The 19,786-nt window shown below is 43.3% G+C and overlaps 1 protein-coding gene across 1 annotated transcript; it reads right to left on the reverse strand.

Annotated features, from left to right (window-relative positions):
• Positions 1-50: 50 nt before the first annotated feature.
• kcnk6 (potassium two pore domain channel subfamily K member 6) lies at positions 51-18,841 on the reverse strand. Its single transcript, XM_008113803.3, has 3 exons — positions 18,458-18,841; positions 2,843-3,238; positions 51-1,575 (listed from the first exon to the last, which is right to left on the reverse strand). The coding sequence occupies exons 1-3, from the start codon at positions 18,765-18,767 to the stop codon at positions 1,343-1,345; spliced, it is 939 nt and encodes a 312-aa protein (XP_008112010.3). The 5' UTR covers positions 18,768-18,841; the 3' UTR covers positions 51-1,342.
• Between the last annotated feature and the right edge of the window lie 945 nt (positions 18,842-19,786).

Consider the following 19,786-nt stretch of genomic DNA (forward strand, 5'->3'; position numbering starts at 1 on the left):
ACTTTTCCATCATAGAAGGGTAACCCCAAGGGATATCTAGTCCAATCTCATTTTTCCAACCATTATTATTGTTATACTTTTATTCTGCTCTAATTGAGCATTATCAGCCTTGTGTGATAAAGTCCATAGAGAAACAAAGAAGACTACAGCAGCAGATCAATCCTCTTCTTCCACTTCCTCCTTCTCCTCTTTTATCTGCCATAGCAGTGTGGGGCAAAGGTGGGGACAAGCAGCAGATGTAAAAGAAAGCTTTTTAAATCTGAGCCGCAGCCCCATTTGGGGTCCTTTTAACTTTATTTTGGGGGGTCAGGAAAAATTGTGTCATCTGCCTTTCTGAAACTTTGCAGAAATGATGCCCTGCTCATGTCCTATCACCGTAGAGAAATTCAAGGGGATACCCCTTTTGGTTTTTTAAAAAGCTTATTTTACTTGTAAAAAGTTTAAACATTTCCTTAAAATCAGTGGACGGCTGAAATGTTCTGAAACTTGGCAGGCTTACAGTCGTCAATGTGGTCTATAAGTATGGCATGTTTCATCTTGATAGCAATAAAAAGTGATAGGAAAACTTGCCTTGTAAGTTTCCGCATTGGCACCAATGAACCAAACCTTCCCAAAAAAATACCAAAACTCCAGATTTTGAATTATGAATTAACCCCCCCCCCCCCCAAATCTCCAGGGAATCTTCCCCAAACACTTTCCTGAGGAACACAACCCATTTCTGTCAGTAGGATAAACAAGGAAAAAGACACAATCTGGAATGGAGGAAGGGTGGAGATGGAAGGCCTTCACCCTCTCTATCAAGACAACAAAGCTCCATACAAACTTCCATCAAGGGCTTGGCAGGAGAAAATATGACCTGGGGTGAGCATAACGCACAATGCCTGGGACAAATCTGGCCAGCATAGAGTCAGATTTCAGAACTGGGTAAGAAAAACTTTATATTTCCCTACTCACAGAATCATTTGTCCTCTCCCTGCAGACTTAAAATGTCTGGACATTTACGGGGTTTTTTCTATGATTCATTTTAACAAATAACATTCTAAAAAAAGATAAATCTGAAAACGAACAAAGCCTCCCCCTCCTGCTTTCCCCCAATGAAACAGCTTGATTTTCTTCATTTTGGAGACCTGTATGAGTTTTCTTGTTCCTGAGTGCTCAGACTGCCTCTGGTAGCATACAGAAGAACCGGTAGGACGGAAGCTGCCAAAGGAGAAAAGTGACCCAGAGCAATATACTGTAGCAGGTAGCCAACTGTGGACCAAGAAGCAATCACCTGCCGCTGGGGAATTTCAGGCTTCTGTGCTGTAGGCTTGTTCTGATTGTCTTCCAACTCAAGCTTGGGTTATCTGTTGATGGAGGAGTAATCGGCATGAGTGCAGGCACCGGAATGCACTGGCGCCTTCTCTGTCTGCCCTGTCTCTGAGGGAGCCTCCTGTTCCTCAAGGATGCGCTGATGGTCTTCGGCGGGAGAATCTCGAGGCAGCAAGACCAGGTCCGAGAGGCCATGCAAGTCTGCCATCTTGTGGAAGGTCTGGAGCAGGAGGAGCATAGCCATCAAGCCCAGAAGAAGGTACACTGGAAGAAGGCAAGGAAAAGATTTGAGCCTGGAGTAGAAGCAAAAGGGTGCAACAGAGAGAAGAGGTCCTTCCACCAAAAACATCATGAATTATTTAATGTGGCCAGAATCCTGCTGGGGTCTTACGTCTCCCCAAGTGGACTTCTGGATTACATTGATGGGCATCCCTTATCTGGAATTGCAAAACACTCCAAAATTGTCCAAAATTGGGTGATTGAGATAGTGACTCCTTTGTCTTATCATGGTCAGTGTGCACACACGCAGACACAACATTATTAAATATATTGCATAAAATGACCTTCTGCATATCTCTATAAGGATGTTTATGAAATATATAGAGATTTCATGTCCAAACATGAGTCCCATCTCCAAGATCTCTCATTCTGTGCAAATACAGGCATTCTGAAATCCAAAATACTTATGATTTGATTTCACTAGCCATGGCAACATCCTAGAAAATCTTGTGGTCTAGTGAGCTCTCTGAGCTTTCACCTTAAACATTCCAAACATCCTTCCATCAACTGTGGATCTCAGGATTCTACTGGATATTGCCCTAGCACTTAAAGTGGAATCGTAACACTAGAATAGTACAATATACAAAGGTCTCCTGAGACTTCCCAAAGAGATCACGGCTGTATTGTCTCAATTAGAATAGAACCATTCAATAACCCGATGTAAGATATTTTTGTTCCTGGGTTATAAATGTCATTTCCTAATCGGTTCTATTATAAAAACATGGAAAAAATTATTAAACTGCAAAAACATTGTTTTTCAGGACATCCTGCAACACATTTTGCTACAGTTTTTCAATGAATATCTTCTCGAATCTCAATCGATTCAACATAGTTTGTGGCAGGCACACAAATAAAGTTTCTGGAGTATAACAACTACTTTCAATGTACATAAGTACCTCACAATTAAACAGGAAATAACACTTTCAAACCAAGACCAGGGGGAAAAAAATCAAAATTTGTTACATAGGGCAATTGCTGAATGGTCTATCAACAAGTAAGAAAATCCAATGAATTTAATGGACCTACATTATTTGGAATGAGCACTAGGATTCAAAACAGTGAAAGAGAATACAAAACAGCTTTGGAAGCCATCTCTAATCCCGTGGACAGAACTGAGAAGCTGGGATTGGATCTTGAAGGCCCATATCTGGTGAAATATCAGCCTCCACCTTGTCCCAGTTCAATGGGTAACATAGCAGAGCCATCCAACTTTATACCCTCCCAACCCACTTACTGACATGGTGATGCTTACCTGTAATTGAGACCTTATACAGGGAACGCAGTGGCTGTCCTGGCTGCTCCCCAGGCACATAGTCTCCAAGGCCAATGGTGCAAAGGGAGATGAAGCAGAAGTAGAAGGCATCCAGGAAGCTCCAAGTGTCCTCCAATGTGCTGAAGATGGCAGCAGGCACCAGGAAGAAGGCCACTAGGACTCCCACTGCCAACAAGAATAGGTGTCCACAAGACAGGGCCCGCCGATCACACCCCCAGTGCCTTGTCAGATACTCCAGGGGTCCAGAAGTGAAGGTGGCAACCAAGCGCTGCACAGTGGCCGTCAACAAAAGCATAGTGAAGGGAACACCCAGCAGCGCATAGAAGATGCAGAAGGCTTTGCCAGCATCGGAGAGTGGGGTGGTGTAGCCATAGCCTGACAGAACAGGGAGAGAGAAGGGAAGGGGCCACAGGGGCTGGCATAAATAGCAGAGTAAATTCTAAGTACGTACTTGACAAACCTCAATATACCACCTGCATGCTCACAGCTACATCCAATAACAGTAGAAATTGACTTCTGACATAGATATCATTCCTTCAATTATATAGTTTTAAGTTGTTGAAATCAAACAAGCTTGTGGGCAAAATGCTTTAAAACCCAGTTTGAAACTCTGGGTGAGTTTTAGAAGTTAAGGGGCAGGACTAGAGAGGTCAGTTGCTGTATTGCTCCATATGACCAGACCCTCCAACATTTCATAGATGAAAATTGGGACACAGTGTGGTGAAGATGGCAAAAGTAATAAACATGGAAGAATATACAAGTTCAGAGAGGTTTTGGTCTGAAACTCTTGGGATGGGTAAAATTCAGCCTTCTCCTCTCCTGCTGAAGTCTGAATTGGATGCTTTTTTGAAGCTTGCTACGTTGGAAAGAGCAGTACGGTAACCTCTTTAACCACAGCTCCAACGTGACCAAAGAAGTTATTTTGCAAATCCCACAACAACAAATGAGGGATGAGCTTGGAGCACTGCCTAATTTGGAGGAAGTCAGCAAAACCATCAGTCAACTAAAAAAAAACCCAAAGCCAATGGACCTGATGGGAACCCTGTTGAAATCTTTCAAGAGGGTGGACCTGAGCTGACACAACAACTCCACCAGCTCACTGAAAAAGTATGGGCGACTGAGAATATCCCAGCAGACTGTAAGGATGCTACTATTATCACTCTCTTCAAAAAGGGGGAAAGAACAGACTGTGGAAACTATAGAGGTTTCTTCATTCTAACCTCCACTGAGAAAATCCTTGCAAGAATCCTGGCGAACTGCCTTTTACCTATTTTCAAATACATCCTCCCAGAATCCCAGAACAGCTTCCGCTCTTCCAGAGGAACAGTGGACATGATCTTTACTGCACAATAGCTCCAAGAAAATTGCAGAGAACAAAATCAACCTCTGTACATGGCATTCATCGACCTTGCAAAGATATTTGACACAGTTAATTGCAATGTTCTCTGGACCATCCTCCTACAAATCGGATGCCCTGATAAATTTGTGAACATCCTGCAGACCCTCCATGATGACATGATGTCAACAGTCTTGGACAAGAATGGCTCCCAAAGTGACCCATTTAAAGTAGAATCAGGTGTCAAACAGGGGTGTATTATTCCCCCAACCTTATTTTCCATCTTCATCACTATAATACTGCACCTTGTTGATGGGAAGCTTCACACCAGTATGGAAATCATATCTCAGACAGATGGCAAGTTATTTAACCTCAGAAGACTGAAAGCCAAAACTAGGGTCACAACAACATCTGTTATAGAACTCCTCACAACCTTCTGGCAAACAAACTAGTAAAATGTGGGCTAGACAAAACTACGGTTAGGTGGATCTGTAATTGGCTAAGCAAACGAACCCAAAGGGTGCTCACCAATGCGTCGTCTTCATCTTGGAAAGAAGTCACGAGTGGAGTGCCGCAGGGTTCCGTCCTGGGCCCGGTTCTGTTTAACATCTTTATTAATGATTTAGACGAAGGGTTAGAATCATCAAGTTTGCAGATGACGCCAAACTGGGAGGGATAGCCAACACTCCAGAAGAAAGGAGCAGAATTCAAAACGATCTTGACATACTAGAGAGATGGGCTGAAACTAACAAAATGAAGTTCAACAGGGACAAATGCAAGATACTTCACTTCGGCAGAAAAAATGGAATGCAAAGATATAGAATGGGGGACGCCTGGCTAGACAGCAGTACATGTGAAAAAGATCTTGGAGTCCTTGTGAACAACAAGTTAAACATGAGCCAGCAATGTGATGCGACTGCTAAGAAAGCCAATGGGATTCTGGCCTGCATCAATAGGGGAATAGCATCTAGATCCAGGGAAGTCATGCTCCCCCTCTATTCTGCCTTGGTCAGGCCACACCTGGAATACTGCGTCCAATTCTGGGCACCGCAGTTGAAGGGAGATGTTGACAAGCTGGAAAGCGTCCAGAGGAAGGCAACTAAAATAATCAAAGGTCTGGAGAACAAGCCCTATGAGGAGAGGCTTAAAGAACTGGGCATGTTTAGCCTGCGGAAGAGAAGGCTAAGAGGAGACATGATAGCCATGTACAAATATGTGAGGGGAAGTCATAGGGACGAGGGAGCAAGCTTGTTTTCTGCTGCCCTCCAGACTAGGACGCGGAACAATGGCTTCAAACTACAGGAAAGGAGATTCCACCTGAACATCAGGAAGAACTTCCTCACTGTGAGGGCTGTTTGGCAGTGGAACTCTCTCCCCCAGACTGTGGTGGAGGCTCCTTCTTTGTAGGCTTTTAAACAGAGGCTGGATGGCCATCTGTCGGGGGTGCTTTGAATGCGATTTCCTGCCTCTTGGCGGGGGGTTGGACTGGATGGCCCATGAGGTCTCTTCCAACTCTACTATTCTATGATTCTATGATTCTAATGTAGTCTGTACTCATTCAGAAGAAGATCTACAAGTCACTCTAAACACCTTTGCAGAAGCATACAAAAAGCTTGACCTCTCATTGAGAAAACCAAGTGCTCTTTCAGCAGGCACCAGCCAATAATTCTACAATACCAGAAATACAGCTTAATGGTGTAATATTAGAAAACGTTGATCATTTCCGCTACCTTGGCAGCCACCTCTCCAAAAAAGTCAACATCGACACTGAAATACAACACCAACTGAGCTCTGCGAGTGAAGCATTTTTTCAAATGAAGCAGAAAGTGTTTGAGGACCAGGACATTCGTAGAGATACCAAGATGCTTGTTTATAAAGCCATTGTCCTCCCAACCCTGTCATAGGCCTGCGAAATGTCACACACAACTTCAGGAATGATTCCATCAGCGTTGCCTCTGAAAAATAATGCAAATCTCTTGGGAAGACAGGTGGACAAACGTTAGCATTCTGGAAGAAGCAAAGACCACCAGCATTCGAGCAATGCTCCTACACCATCAATTTTGTTGAAGTAGCCATGTTATCTGAATGCCTGATTACCGTCTCCCAAAGCAGTTACTATACTCTCAACTTAAGAACTGAAAATTAAGTGGTGGACAGGAAAAGAGATTTAAAGACTGGCTTGAAGCCAACCTTAAAAACTGTGGCATGAAAACTGGGAAGCCCTGGCCCTCGAGCATTCTGTCTGGAGGTCAGCTGTTACCAACAGTGGTGTGAAGAAGCACAAATGGAGGGCGAGAGGGAAAAATATGTCAAGAGGAAGAAAGCATGGAGCCATGCTGTCAAGGTAGCTAGACACGTCTCTTTTCCTCCGTACTTAATGGATTTACAAAACATTCCCTAAAAACTTCTCAAGAATTTAAAAGCAAAGAGATTATCTGCTAGGGACTGGAGAAACAAAAGGCTCATTAAAAATAATGAGAAGTGTCCTGGACGCAGATAAATCTTAAAGTTACGAGCAACAGATTGAGGATATCGAAGCCACAAAGAAATACATCTGGGTCAAAAACGACTTTCAGGTGAACTCTATCAATAACACAAATAAGCTAGCTAGTCTTCTAAAAAAAAAAAAACCAAGGGAAAACAAAGATAATTAAACTGAAAGATGAGAAAGGTCAAATAAAAACAAGGGAGGAAGACCTAAAGGAAATAATGGCAAATTATTACAAAAAGCTCTATATGTACAAAGAGATCAGAAGGATTACTCAATAAAAAATTAGACCCTGATTCCCAAGCAGATATAACTAATAAGGAAGTAGAGATGGTAATAAAAAACTTAAAAATTAACTCCTCACCAGGACCAGATGGCTTACTACAAATTTTTATAAAATCTCCCAAGAGGAAGATACCCCTAATCTACTAATATTATATGACAAAATTATTGAAACTAAAACAATCCCAGAGACATGGAAAAAATCAGAAATTATAACAATTCCAAAACCAAATAAGGAGGAACATGATCCTAACTCCTACAGACCAATTACTTTATGCAACGTGGACTATAAAATATTCATGAAAATATAGCAAATAGATTGAAAGAGATAATGCCCACATTAATTGAGGAAGACCAGTATGGATTTATTAAAAAAAGAATGATTGCTGACCCAATCAGAAATATTCTTAATGTAATTGACCACGCAACAAGAGAGAAAGCAAAATTTCTCCTAATAAAACTAGATGTTTACAAAGCATTTGATACAATAAATCATAATTATTTAGTCAAATTATGTGAGGAGTGTAATATGGGGGGAAAGATGTGTGGAATAATTACAGAATTATATAAAGAAAACCAAGTGGAGGTTATAATAAATGGATCTAATCCAAGAACCATTAAAACCAAAAGCGAAACCAAACAAGGTTGCCCTCTCTCTCTTCACCTTAGCAATAGAACCTTTAGCCAATCTAATTAGGTCAGACAAAAATATAATAGGGTATAAGATGGATAGAGAAGAAATAAAAATTAATTTATATGTGGATGACGCAGTAGTCCTTATAGGCAGAATAAAGGACTCTGTAAAGGCAGTAACAAAAATAATTAAAAATTTTGAAAAGATTTCAGGCCTCGCCATCAATATTGAAAAATCAGAAATTTTACATAAAAACCTAAATTGGAAGGAGCTGAAAGAAGTTCAATCTATCCTAGGGATGAAATTGGGGGGAAAGAAGTTAAAATATCTAGGCATTTACATCCCTAAAAACCTAATAATATAATTCAGACAAATTATAACCAATTATGGAAAAAGGTAAATAAACAAATTAACAAATGGAAAAAATGGAACTGGGACATTACAACTAGGTTAAAAGCATGCAAAATTATGATACTACCTAATTCTTGCATCTATTCCAAACTCTCCCATTTAGTATCCCCCCTAAAAAAAAATTAAAAAATAGGATAATTCAATAAAAACATGGATAATTGGCTCTAGCAAAAATAGAATTTCAAATTCAATATTCTTCAGTCCACAGGATAATGGAAGCTGGGGAGCACCTTGCCTCCAAAACTATTTCGAAGCTTGCCAGTTGGCCAGGATATTCGAACTGGACACTGGCGAGCCCAAAAGGTGGGTCAGATTAGAGAAATTAATGAATGGATGGGAATATGGATCATGTTTAATGGGGAAAATGGGAAAAAGAGAATTTAAAAACTTAAAAGTTAAAAGAATTTAAAAACTTAAAAACGTCTTTTGACCTCAACAATGACATGCTGGGAAAAATGATGAGATAAACTTTAAATAAATAAAATAGATATGTTCCCAATAGGATCCATAGAGAATAGAAATCCCCAGTTATACCGGAACATGTTAAAGAAATTGGAACATAACAAAGATCCAGGACATACTGAAACCCGACGGAACAGTAATGCAATGGGAGGAGCTAAAAGATAAGTGAGGTCATGGAAATTGGTTATTATGGAGAGGGTTATCTAAAAAGTTAACAGAATGGATGAGTAAGAAAATCCCAGAGACAGATCTTGATAAAATAATAAAATGGAAAGTAGATAAAGATAAAGGAACCATGAGATACATTTACAAAATAATCACAGGAAAACTATACAATATAAAAAATTACCTTGACAGAAATCTGGAAGGAAGAACTAAATTGTAATGAGAGAGGAATAGACAATTGGATAAATTCAATTAATAAAATAAAACATTTAAAGATAAAGGAAATGAAACGCAAAATCCAGACAAAATGGTATAGAACGCCTGTGCAACTAGCCCATATAACCAGAACCTCCCCAAAACAATGTTGGCACAACTGCGGGAAAACCGGAACATACACCCACATGTGGTGGGATTGCGAAAAAATGCAAAAGTTCCATAAAAGAAATGGAGGAGCTATTAGGAATAAAAATAGATTGGAACAAGAGACCATTTTTCCTCCAGAAAATTGAAGGTGAAGGGGGACCTAAAAAATGGGAACGATTAATAAATTATATGTTAGATGCAATTAAAGCCTCAGTCGCTTTAGGCTGCAAGAATCAAAAGAAATGGGACATTAAAACATGGTATAAATATTTAGCAGACTAACTCATCCAAGACTACATTAACGAAAGGAAAAGTTACTATAGAAAAGGCCAAATCAGAAAGACATGGGAGGCAAAATGGAAAGACTTAATTTACAGAATAAAGGGGGAAGACAAGTATAAGGAATTAAACAAGATTATCCTCATGATCGAACAATTGTAATAAATATAGAAAATTTGTAAACTGTTCCTGGGGAGGGGAGGGGAAGGGAGGGAGAAAAAGGAGGAAGAATGTAAACATGTGTTACCAATGGAAAATGTTCTGAATGTTTGTATAATTTTACGTAGCACTATTTATAATAAAAACAAAAGAGGAAGAAAGCACATCAAACTAACCCTTGTTGGGACTGCCTTACATCTGGAAACCAATGTTCTCACTGCGAAAGAACATGCGGATCAAGAATATGTCTCCACAATCACCTATGGACCCACTGCCAAGACCCTACACTTGGAAGGCAATCATACTCAGCCATGAGTGATGGCCGTTGATGATGATGATGATGATGATGACGACGACTACAGAAATGAGCAGATGTCAAGGGGAGAAAGTGAGAAGAAGAAAGAGAAACTGAGGCATTTTTAAAGCATCTGAAAAAGAAGGACATCAAAGGATTAACTCGGACCTTCTTTTGCAAATTGGTAAAATTTGAGAGTATGCATGAGCCAACAGGTACTAAATATAAATTTTGATGGAAATACTAAGTAATCAAACTTGACTTGCATCACTGTGGTTCAAACCAATGTTTCTTTTTGGCACTTACACAGTAGAGGCTGTGTTGGGGGAAAAAGAATAGGCAAGAGCCAGCTTTCCTACAAAGACTTTAGGCAAACAGCCAAAACATGTACACAAAGCCGGGTCAGCCATATGATATAGCTGCACCCCAAAAGCACCCCTGAAACAACATAAGGAATGCTATTCAGCATGACAAGCCCTGGGAAAGGGGAAGGAGTGGGGTCTGGTTCTGGGCATCACAACACAACAAGGATGCTGACACGTGGAAGGCCAGATCATATGAGAAAAGGCTGAAGAAGCAGGATATTTTTAGCCTAGGAATGCAAGAGCCAAGGCTAGCAGGAAGAATGTGACAATATTTCCCTGATACCTTGAAGGCTCTCGGAATTAGGCTAAAAGTTAGCAGAACTTTAAAGGAAGGGGTGGGACTTACTTGTTTCAGTGGAGACGCATCAGAGGAGAGAAAGGGAAAGAAATGCAGTTGAAAAGCAGAGCCCTTGACAATATCTATCTTGTTTTGAGACTACTGCTGATTTGGGTACCAGAAGGGTCCAGGAGGCTCAAACAGGCCTATTTTGTGGTGTTTTGGGGTCATTTAAAGGCATTTGGGGCTCTTTTTCTAATTGGGAAGGCCTTTTGGTAGTTTCCTGGAAGGTTTTGGAGATTACAAAAAGGAGTCAGGAGGTTCAAGAGCCATCTGTAGCCCACTTATCCTACGTGAAGAGTAGTGATACCAGCAATAGGGTGAAAATATCTCTCGCCTCCAGCTAAAATTCCAGAGAAAGTCATGGGCTATAAGGCCCAGCTGCAAGATGGCAGACTCTTTCTGCTGTGTTCCTAAATTGTTGGCAAAGTATCTCTTGGGGATCCAGAACCTACAGAATACTCCAGGTTGGGGTGATTTAACTTTATTTATAACTCAACTCAAGAAAGCAGATGGTGGTGATTGGGTAAGAAGCACACAAGAAGACGGTGAGTTACACAATGGTTATCCAAGGGTCTTTCAATCTCATAAAAAAATAGAAAGATGCCTTGTATGGAGTCAGAGCCTTTTCCAATTAAACCAGCAGAGTAAATACTGGTTGTCCAAAGCAGCTCTCTGGGCAGGAATCTTGCCTGGAACTGCTAGCAGAAAATGTTAAAAAAAATCTATCTTTTGGGTGTGCAGCTCTGGATTATAGGATTAAACACACATGCACATATACTCCCATCATCTTGCCTACTTCTAGGTCTGGGCAGGATTCCAATCCCCAGAACTGAGTAACCGGCTCTGGTGTGGAGCCATGAAAGAGAAGAGTGAAGAGAAACCTTGTGAAAAGCACAACCTGCACCCCCATAATCCCATGATAATGAGAAAGAAAGCGTATGCAGGTGGGAAAAAATTGATGGAGAACAAGGCTAGGAGTCAGATTGAATTAATATTGTCACCCAGGTCAAAGATAGAATGTCTTCCAATACCAGTTGGTGGAGAACAGAAGCAGAAAGATGCCAATGGGTCTGTAGTTAAAGCACTAGGATTCCATTTCGACCGCCATCTGATGGAACCCTGGGATATGAGGCGGGTCTCTCTGTCTCTTTTTTTTTCATTTTCTTTCCCCCCAAAGTTGCACATCCTTTCTAATTTCACAAGTGAAAAATCAGGCCACATGTGATAAAGCCACATCAGAAGATTGACAAGATGCCAATAGTGACTAATGATGAAGTACACACAAGCTAAGAGAAGCTACAGCAGTTTGCTTTCGTCTGAGTCTACTGGGCAGGGCGAAATTGTTTCCCCTCCTTTCTTCTCCTAAGTTAACTGAGTAGAAACTATCTTTGTCCTTTGCATTCAGTTTGTAGCAACTGAAGTAAGGCGAAAACAAAAGGGGAAAGTGAGGGATGAGAAATAAACCAGGGCATTTTAAAAGCTGCTGGAAAATGTGGTCTAGTAGTCTAGCAGCCCCTTTCTTGCAGCCAGGTCTGAGGTTCCCCTTTTGGGAAGTGAGCGAATGTGTGGTCAAGGAGGGGGAAGGACAAAAGGGTTTTATGTGCATGTCGGCACATGTGTCACACTTCCTTCTGGCTGCCTGCTAGTAAACTTTTGCTTAATCCCCTTTGGTATCTGCTGCCAGCTACTGGGTAGAGTTCACACCATGTCAATCACTCCACCAGGAATTCTGACCCACTGGAATGACATCCAAATCACCCTCTGCCCTGAGTCTGAGCATTAGAGTGCTGGGGCTGGACCACATCTGGAGAAGACAGCCTCTCCATACATAGACCCGCCTTCCAAATAAGACGTGGCACATGCTCTCCACAAGCAGCTACTCAGTGCCAACAAGGTAGCTGAATCTGGGCAGGTTGCCAAGCAGGGGAGGCTGCCTATTTGATTGTGGGCCAAGGAAAGCCCTCCCTGGGCAAAGGCATTGGGAAACAAGGAGGAAACTGCCCACCGGGAGCATCCAGACCTCTAGCATTCTGCCTCCATCAAAGAAGAGAAAAGCGGAGGTTCTCTACTCACTCCCTTAAGTCCTGATTTTTTTTGTGTGGGCGGGGTTGCATTATATCCCACAAGTGTGTCAAAAGGTGTTTTAATGAAAGGTCTGTCTTATAGTTTTATTCTGATTCTTCCTGGTTTTTTTTATTTAAAAAATTCATGCTGTTTGTTAGTAAGTGGTGTTTTAACTGGATAGTAAATTCAACAATATATTAATTTTGTTTACTATCCGTTCTTTTCCAGTACTTCGTAATACTGGAGACAGCAAAAAAAATTAGAAATCAAGTAATTAACTATCCTTGAAATTTCCACTGGTGAGACTATGGAAACTACCCAGAAAAACTAAGTCACTAAACAAAAATCTGACAAGATAGACAAAAATACAACACTTTTGTTAATACTTGGTGTATATGCTGGAACACAACTCCATGGAGCAAGAAAAGCAGAAGTTCTGGAAAACCCTATTTTGAACTATAACGAAAGTATTCTCATTGACATATTTTTCTATATCTAGAAAATCTGTAAAACTATAACAGACTTGTAGAGAAGCAAAAATGAAAACAATAGAATACTGTTTGGTTATATGAGGAGCCCTTGAGTACCTGCTGGAATTTGACACCAAAATCTAGGGCTACTCAAGTCGCATTTTATACAATGGTGTAGTAAAATGGTGTCTTGGATATAAAAATGGCAAAGAAGTCAAACAAGTGCTGGAGAATCTGTGAAATGGCAGGAGGCTACAGCAGGATATGCCTAGACATCAGCGTTTGGGTTTTTGGATTTTTTTTTCAAATATTTTCAAGACATGTTTGGTTGAATCTGTGGATGAACAGCCATACAGTAGATATAGAGAAATGATTGTACTAACTTATACAGTTTGTTGGTAATTTATGTTGGCTTTGGAGTAAACATTTTAAAATACGTACTGCAAGATATGTACTGAAAGAGTAAAATAGTATACAGTGAAATGGAATGGCATCTAAAGATCACATCCAAGAAAGTTTGCAAGGTTATTGCTGTTTCAAGAACAAGAAGACATGTAATCTTTCATTCCTTGCCATGACAGGAAGGTGAGCATTCCTGGCCCAAGTGGAGCTTAACACAATCAAATGCAACCAAGAGAAGCAGTGCTATCTCAGACATCTTTGCCTTACCCTCCTTGGAGTTGGTTGGCTACAGCAAATCAAAGCATTGCGTGCCACAAGGCAGCAGGAGGGTCAAGGCAGAGATCTGTTGGAAGAGGCCCCTTCTTCTGCCTGCCTCCTCCTTTCCTCCCACAGCAGACCACAACTTCCGCTTGCCCAAGCAACACAGAAAACTGTCTAGGAACAAACTGTATTGCTCTGAAGAACGAGTGACAAGTGCAGGTCCCTCCCCAGCCTTCAGGCCACAACAGCACCTTTTGCATTTACGCAAAAAGCTCCCTTCCTTTGCAATTTTTTTATTGCAAAAGGTGGAGCAAAGCAGGAAAGGCTGGGGCCAGTTTCATTGGCCCGAGAGGTAATCGCAAAAATGCTCCAAGGCAGACTGAAGAACCAGAAGAAGTAGTTCCCACTGTGTGCAGGGAACTGGGCCTGCTTCCTTGAGGCTTGGGACAAATGCACCTCCTTCAGAATGAAGCCAATCTTCATTGCTATGAGAAGTGACTGCTTTCAAACTCTGGAATTCTCTTCCTCAAGAGGTGAGGCTGACCCTTTTCTTGTTGGCTTTTCATTATGAAGATATTCCTATTCAGCCATCATGGGGTCACAGAATCATATTGTGAGGAGGGCTTCATGGACCATTGAATCCAGCCTCCTACTTGATCTCCAGCTACAGCATCCCAGCAGGTAGACTTTCTGAAGACGTCTGGAACCACCTCTCTAAGCAATTGGTTTTATCACTGAACTACATTTACTGTCAATAAGGGTTTTCTTAGTCAAGGAAAACTCAGAGGAGGTTTTGCCATTGCTTTCCTTCTCAAGTGAACGCTTATATGTCATCCACCTACAAACCAGGCATTATTCTGTTTATTTTCCAAGATTAGACAAAATATGATGCCTTCAGGATATTTAGGCCCCAAGGATTACTACAGGATGAATTTTGCATCTTGTGGTTTGGAGGAGATGTCTCTTCATTAAGGAACTATCCTCCATAGGAAATGCAATAATGCTCAGGAAAACGGAAGTCATCAGGAAAAGAGGAAGAATGCATTACAGGTGGATAGAATCAGCTAAGGAAGCCACGGCCCTGAGTTGGCAAGATCTGAACAAAGTAGGTGTGGCACAATGGTTGAGTGTTGGACTACAACTTTAGAGACTGGAGTTCAAAACCCTGCCATGAAAAGCCACTGGGTGACTTTGTACAAGTCACAGCAATAGCAAAATGGATAAAAAGGTGTAGTGGAGGTCTCTCAGTCACTGGGTTGCAAGAAATGTCTCTTTAGTCGCATGATGCTGTTCCTACATTTCATCCCCCACAACCACTGGGGAAATGGGCTCAGCTCGCAAACTCAAAGTCTGAGAACAACCAGAGAGCCATACCTTTATCCACATTCTGCCCTCACCCATTTAGAAAAAACAAAACAGGATGCAGAGAACTTGGGACCTGGCTCAGCCACAAATGGACATTCAATGAGGCCGATGAATCTCGGGCCGAAAGCTGAAGGGCTTGGCTCCCCTGCCCTTTATACAAACACATGCAGCTGGACAACCACACCTCATATACACTGTGTGCAACTTGCCACTGGAAAGTGGATGGAGGAAAGATGGGGGGAGGGTATGGGGAGAACAAGGAGATACAGGTCTCCCAATATATCACCAGTGCCTGGCTTCCCACCCAGGACCATGAGGGTAGGAAGCCACTGGCCACTAACCAGTCTTTTAAGTGAAGCCATCCATTAAAATTCTGAGTGGAATGAACACAGCCATAGGGCTGTCACTATATGTGTGCCTGGGGAAAATTGCCCCAAAATAAGAAAACCGCTCATCCATGAAATTTTCCTTCACTCTCCAGATGTCTAGCAGTGCAGAAAATTAGACACTGAAAATCATCCACTCAGAAATCTTCCTGGTAGCTTTACTTGTCTTTATTCTTTGGGCACCTACACTATATTTCTAAATAGTCAACCAAAATTGAAATTACTACAGTGCTAGAAATTTGGGAACTGGAGGAAAAATTCACTGATGGACCAGAATTCTCTATTTGGAGAGACCCATAACTATACACATGAGCAAAGCTGACTTAGTCCTCATGCTCAAACCCATACCTATGAGGTGGCACCTTATCTGGTAACATTGGCTGCTGATCATATTCACCAGCCATGAGCTGGAGCAGATCCCTGATGATGCAGGAATTCAGAGTGGGTCACCTGCGGCCCTCCCAATGTCACTGGGTTGCTACTTCCATCATCCCCCATCACGTTCAGCTCTATTGAGGGAAGGTGGAGGCTCACATCACTTGGAAGGCTATACATTGCCTAATCTGGGCTAGATAAAGGCAAAAAGTCACTTTCAGATTCATGTCATCACTTCTGTACTTTCTCCCAGCTCTGCATGAAAGGCTTCCAAAAGAGGATGATAACAACATGCACAATGGAGGCAATCAAGCCTAATTACAATTCAACCTTAGTGAAACACATGGAAAAAGTGATAAGGGGGAAAAAAGAACCAAGTCAGGAACAAAGTTTGTTTAGTGGAAAGGAAACTGGCCATGCAAATCTCACAGGGCTCATGAGCTGACACCTCATATCCGTGTCTCAACCACCCTTTTATGAGCAGGTTCCTGGGACTGAGTTTAACAGCTTATGTCACACCCCAAGGCCAACATGCCATCGCAACCAGGGCTTCCGCAAGTCACACACTCACACCCATTGCTCCAGCAGTCACACAAGGAAGGGTGAGTGACAATTAAATACTGTATATAATGTATTGTCGAAGGCTTTCACAGCTGGAATCACTGGAGTGTTGTGTGATTTCTGAGCTGTATGGCCGTGTTCTAGCAGCCTTTTCTTCTGACGTTTCATCTTTATGTGTGGCTGGCATCTTCAGAGGTGCCCAAGCTACAGTCTTTTGCTTTCCATGATCCCAGTTACGGGGCAAGGAGAGGCAGGAAAGATGGAAGACTCAGAATCCACCCTAAGAGCTGACGTGGGGCTGTGTTTTTTTCTGTTAGTCTGACGCACGCTGCAAGGTGGCTTTTGGAGTCAACACCCTTCCAACAATCCAAGAAGGAAGAGGCAGGAAATGGCCAGCCCTTTGTGTATGCTCAGGGATGCTCAGTTGATATAGGGGTCCAGATAAGTGAGGATGGCCTCACTGAGAGCAGGAGGAAAACGGTTCAGGGTTAACAAACCAGGATTAGATCAGGAGAAGGGCAACCAAAATGATCAAAGTTCTGGGGAGCTAAACATGTTTCACTTTGGGAAGAAGGAGCCTCCGGTGGCCTAGGGGATTAAAGCCTTGTGACTTGAAGGTTGGGTTGCTGACCTGAAGGCTGCCAGGTTCGAATCCCACCCGGGGAAAGCGTGGATGAGCTCCCTCTATCAGCTCCAGCTCCATGCGGGGACATGAGAGAAGCCTCCCACAAGGATGGTAAAACATCAAAAACATCCGAGCGTCCCCTGGGCACCGTCCTTGCAGACAGACAATTCTCTCACTCCAGAAGCAATTCCAGTTGCTCCTGACACGCAAAAAAAAAAAAAAAAAACCTTTGGGAAGAGAAAGTTGTGAGGGGAACTGATATCCATGTTTCAAGATCTGAAAGGATGTCACATTGAGGACAGGGCAAGCTTGTTTTCTGCTATTCTGCAGATTAGTCAGGAAATTGCAGGAAAAAAGATTCCACCTGAGGAAGAACTTCCTGACTATAAGCTGTCTCATAGTCTGTGGAGTTTCCTTCTCTGGAGGTTTTGAGGCAAAAGCTTGATGGCCAACTGTTGGGAGGGGCTTTGATTGTGTCTTCCTGCCTGACAGAAGGGGGATTGGACTAGATTACCCTTGGGGGTTCTTCCAACTTTTATCATTCTAAGATCAACCAAAAGAGACGGGGAGGGGGGTGTTGTAATAGGATGCAAACCTGCTGAGCAGGAAAGACTGGATGGCCTTTGGGAAAGAGGGCTTCTAACTCTGGTGGAGTATAATAGTTTAGGAGTGTCTTGAAGTCTCTTTCTCTTTGGGTTTTCATGCAGAGGCCTAATAGCCATCTGTCGGGAGTGCTTTGATCGTGTCTTCCCGCCTAGCAGACTGAGTTTGGGCCAGGTCATCTGGGAGGGGATGGTCTCTTTTAACTCTAGTGGAAGTCTCTTTCTCTTAGGGTTTTAAGGCAATCTGGATGGTCATCTGTTGGGAATGCTTTGGTTGTGTCTTCCTGCCCAGCAGAAGGCGGTTGAACTGGATGTCCTATGTGTGGGGTCTCTTCCAACTCTTATAGAATATAATAGTTTAGAAATGTCATGAAATCTCTTTCTCTTGGTTTTCATGCAGAAGCCTGATGGCCATCTGTTGGGAGAGCTTTGATTGTGTCCCCCCCTCCGACAGACTGGGTTTGGACTGGCTATCCTACATGTGTACATGGGGAATCGCTTCCAACTCTAGTTGAATATAATAGTCTAGAATGCGATTTTTGCATTCAAAGCACCCCCAACAGATGGCCATCCAGCCTCTGCTTAAAGGCCTCCAAAGAAGGAGGGCAGAGAGTTCCACTGCTGAACAGAGGCAGAGAGTTCCACTGCTGAACAGCTCTCACAGTTAGGAAGTTCTTCCTACTTTTCAGGTGGAATCTCCTTTGGTTGTGTTCTTCCTGCCTGGCAGATTGGAGTTGGCCTGGATAACCCTCGAGACTCTCTTTAAACTTTTATAATTCTAGGATCAACTAAGATTGATACTTTGGGAGGGGCGAGAGGGTAATCGACAGGGTGCCAAACCAGCCCAGGCGTGGGGTTTCCTGCTGCGGCAGAAGGCAGTGGCCAGGAGTTCCCCGGGACTCACCGACGGTAGTGATCAAGGTGCTGGAGAAGAAAAAGGCGGAGGCGAAGTCCCAGTTGGAGGCGGCGGCCGAGCCGTTGCGGGGCAGGGCCACCCCGTGCCGATTGGCGGTGAGGACGGCGGCGAGGAAGCGCTCCAGAGCCTCCTCGCCCAGGCAGGGGCTCTGCGCCAGGAAGGCGGCCTTCTGCGCCCGCAGCTCGGCCCGCAGCCGGCTCTCCACGGGCCGCTCGACGGCCGAGATGACTAGCGCGCCCAGGAGCAGGTAGCCCGCGTAGCCCAGGCCCAGGCAGGCCAGCACCGCGCAGCCCCGCATCGCCCCTCGAGCAGAGCCTCGCAGCCCTCCCGTCCGTCCCTCTTAGGCAGCCGCCGCCAAGCCCCTCCCGTCGGGCGGAGCCGGGACCCGACTCTCCGCCTTCCTCCCCCGGCACCTGGCGGCCCAAAGAAGGCGCCGCCTACAAACACTGGGAAGAACTTCCCATCGGGGAAACCTGTTGTCTCCGAGTCCTTGTTCCAAGGTTCTTAAGCAGTATAGCTGCATGGCCATCTGCCGGGAGCGTTGTCGTCTTATCCTTCTGACCAGCAGCAGGGGGTTGGACTGGATGGCCATTGGGGTAGGTTCTTTCAAACTCTGTTGGTTGGTTGGTTTTCCTCTGACATTAGGTCCAGTCGTGTCCACTCTGGGGGTTGGTGCGCATCTCCATTTCTAAGACACCTCCAAGGTCATGTGGCTGGCATCACTGCATGGAGCGCCCTTACCTTCCCGCCAGAGCGGTACCTATTAATCTACTCACATTTGCATGTTTTTGAACTGCTACGTAGGTTGGCAGAAGCTGGAGCTGACAGCGGGCGTTCACTCCACTCCCCAGATTCGAACAGACAAGGGTTCTTTCTTCCACCCTGGACATTCCACAGATGTATATACACTCCACTTGCTTCATTGTCCAACAGATCTTCTGAAGATGCCAGCCAGAGATGCAGATGAAATGTCAGGAGATAATGCTACTAAAACATGGCCATACTCACAGCAACCCAGATTTATTTGTAGTTGGAGAGCTACTGAGAATTCATAGGAGTGGACTGAGCTAGCAGGGAAGTCTAAGTTCATAATGGAACTAGGATTCCACCGGATATTTAAAGGTGGTATCACATAGTCCTATTGATGCCAGAGGTACATTCTCAGCTATCATCACCAAAAAGCATTTGAACAGCCAGTGGAGTTATGGCTTCAGAAAGGGGAAATCTTTGCATATGATCTTAGTTTGAGTGATGGCCATCAGGCCACATGAAATATGGAAACAGGTTCTTGCAGGATTAGGGTGGCTTGCCTCCTGG

This window comes from Anolis carolinensis, unplaced genomic scaffold (genome assembly GCF_035594765.1).
Source record: "Anolis carolinensis isolate JA03-04 unplaced genomic scaffold, rAnoCar3.1.pri scaffold_10, whole genome shotgun sequence".
In the NCBI taxonomy this organism is placed as follows: Eukaryota; Metazoa; Chordata; class Lepidosauria; order Squamata; family Dactyloidae; genus Anolis; species Anolis carolinensis.

Excerpts from the sequence above, each read along its gene's own strand:
- kcnk6 (XM_008113803.3), bottom strand. The coding sequence starts at position 18,767 with ATGCGGGGCTGCGCGGTGCTGGCCTGCCTGGGCCTGGGCTACGCGGGC. Across the intron at positions 3,239-18,457 it reads CACCTTGATCACTACCGTCG|GCTATGGCTACACCACCCCA; the intron begins GTGAGTCCCGGG and ends CTGTTCTGTCAG. Across the intron at positions 1,576-2,842 it reads GTATAAGGTCTCAATTACAG|TGTACCTTCTTCTGGGCTTG; the intron begins GTAAGCATCACC and ends GCCTTCTTCCAG.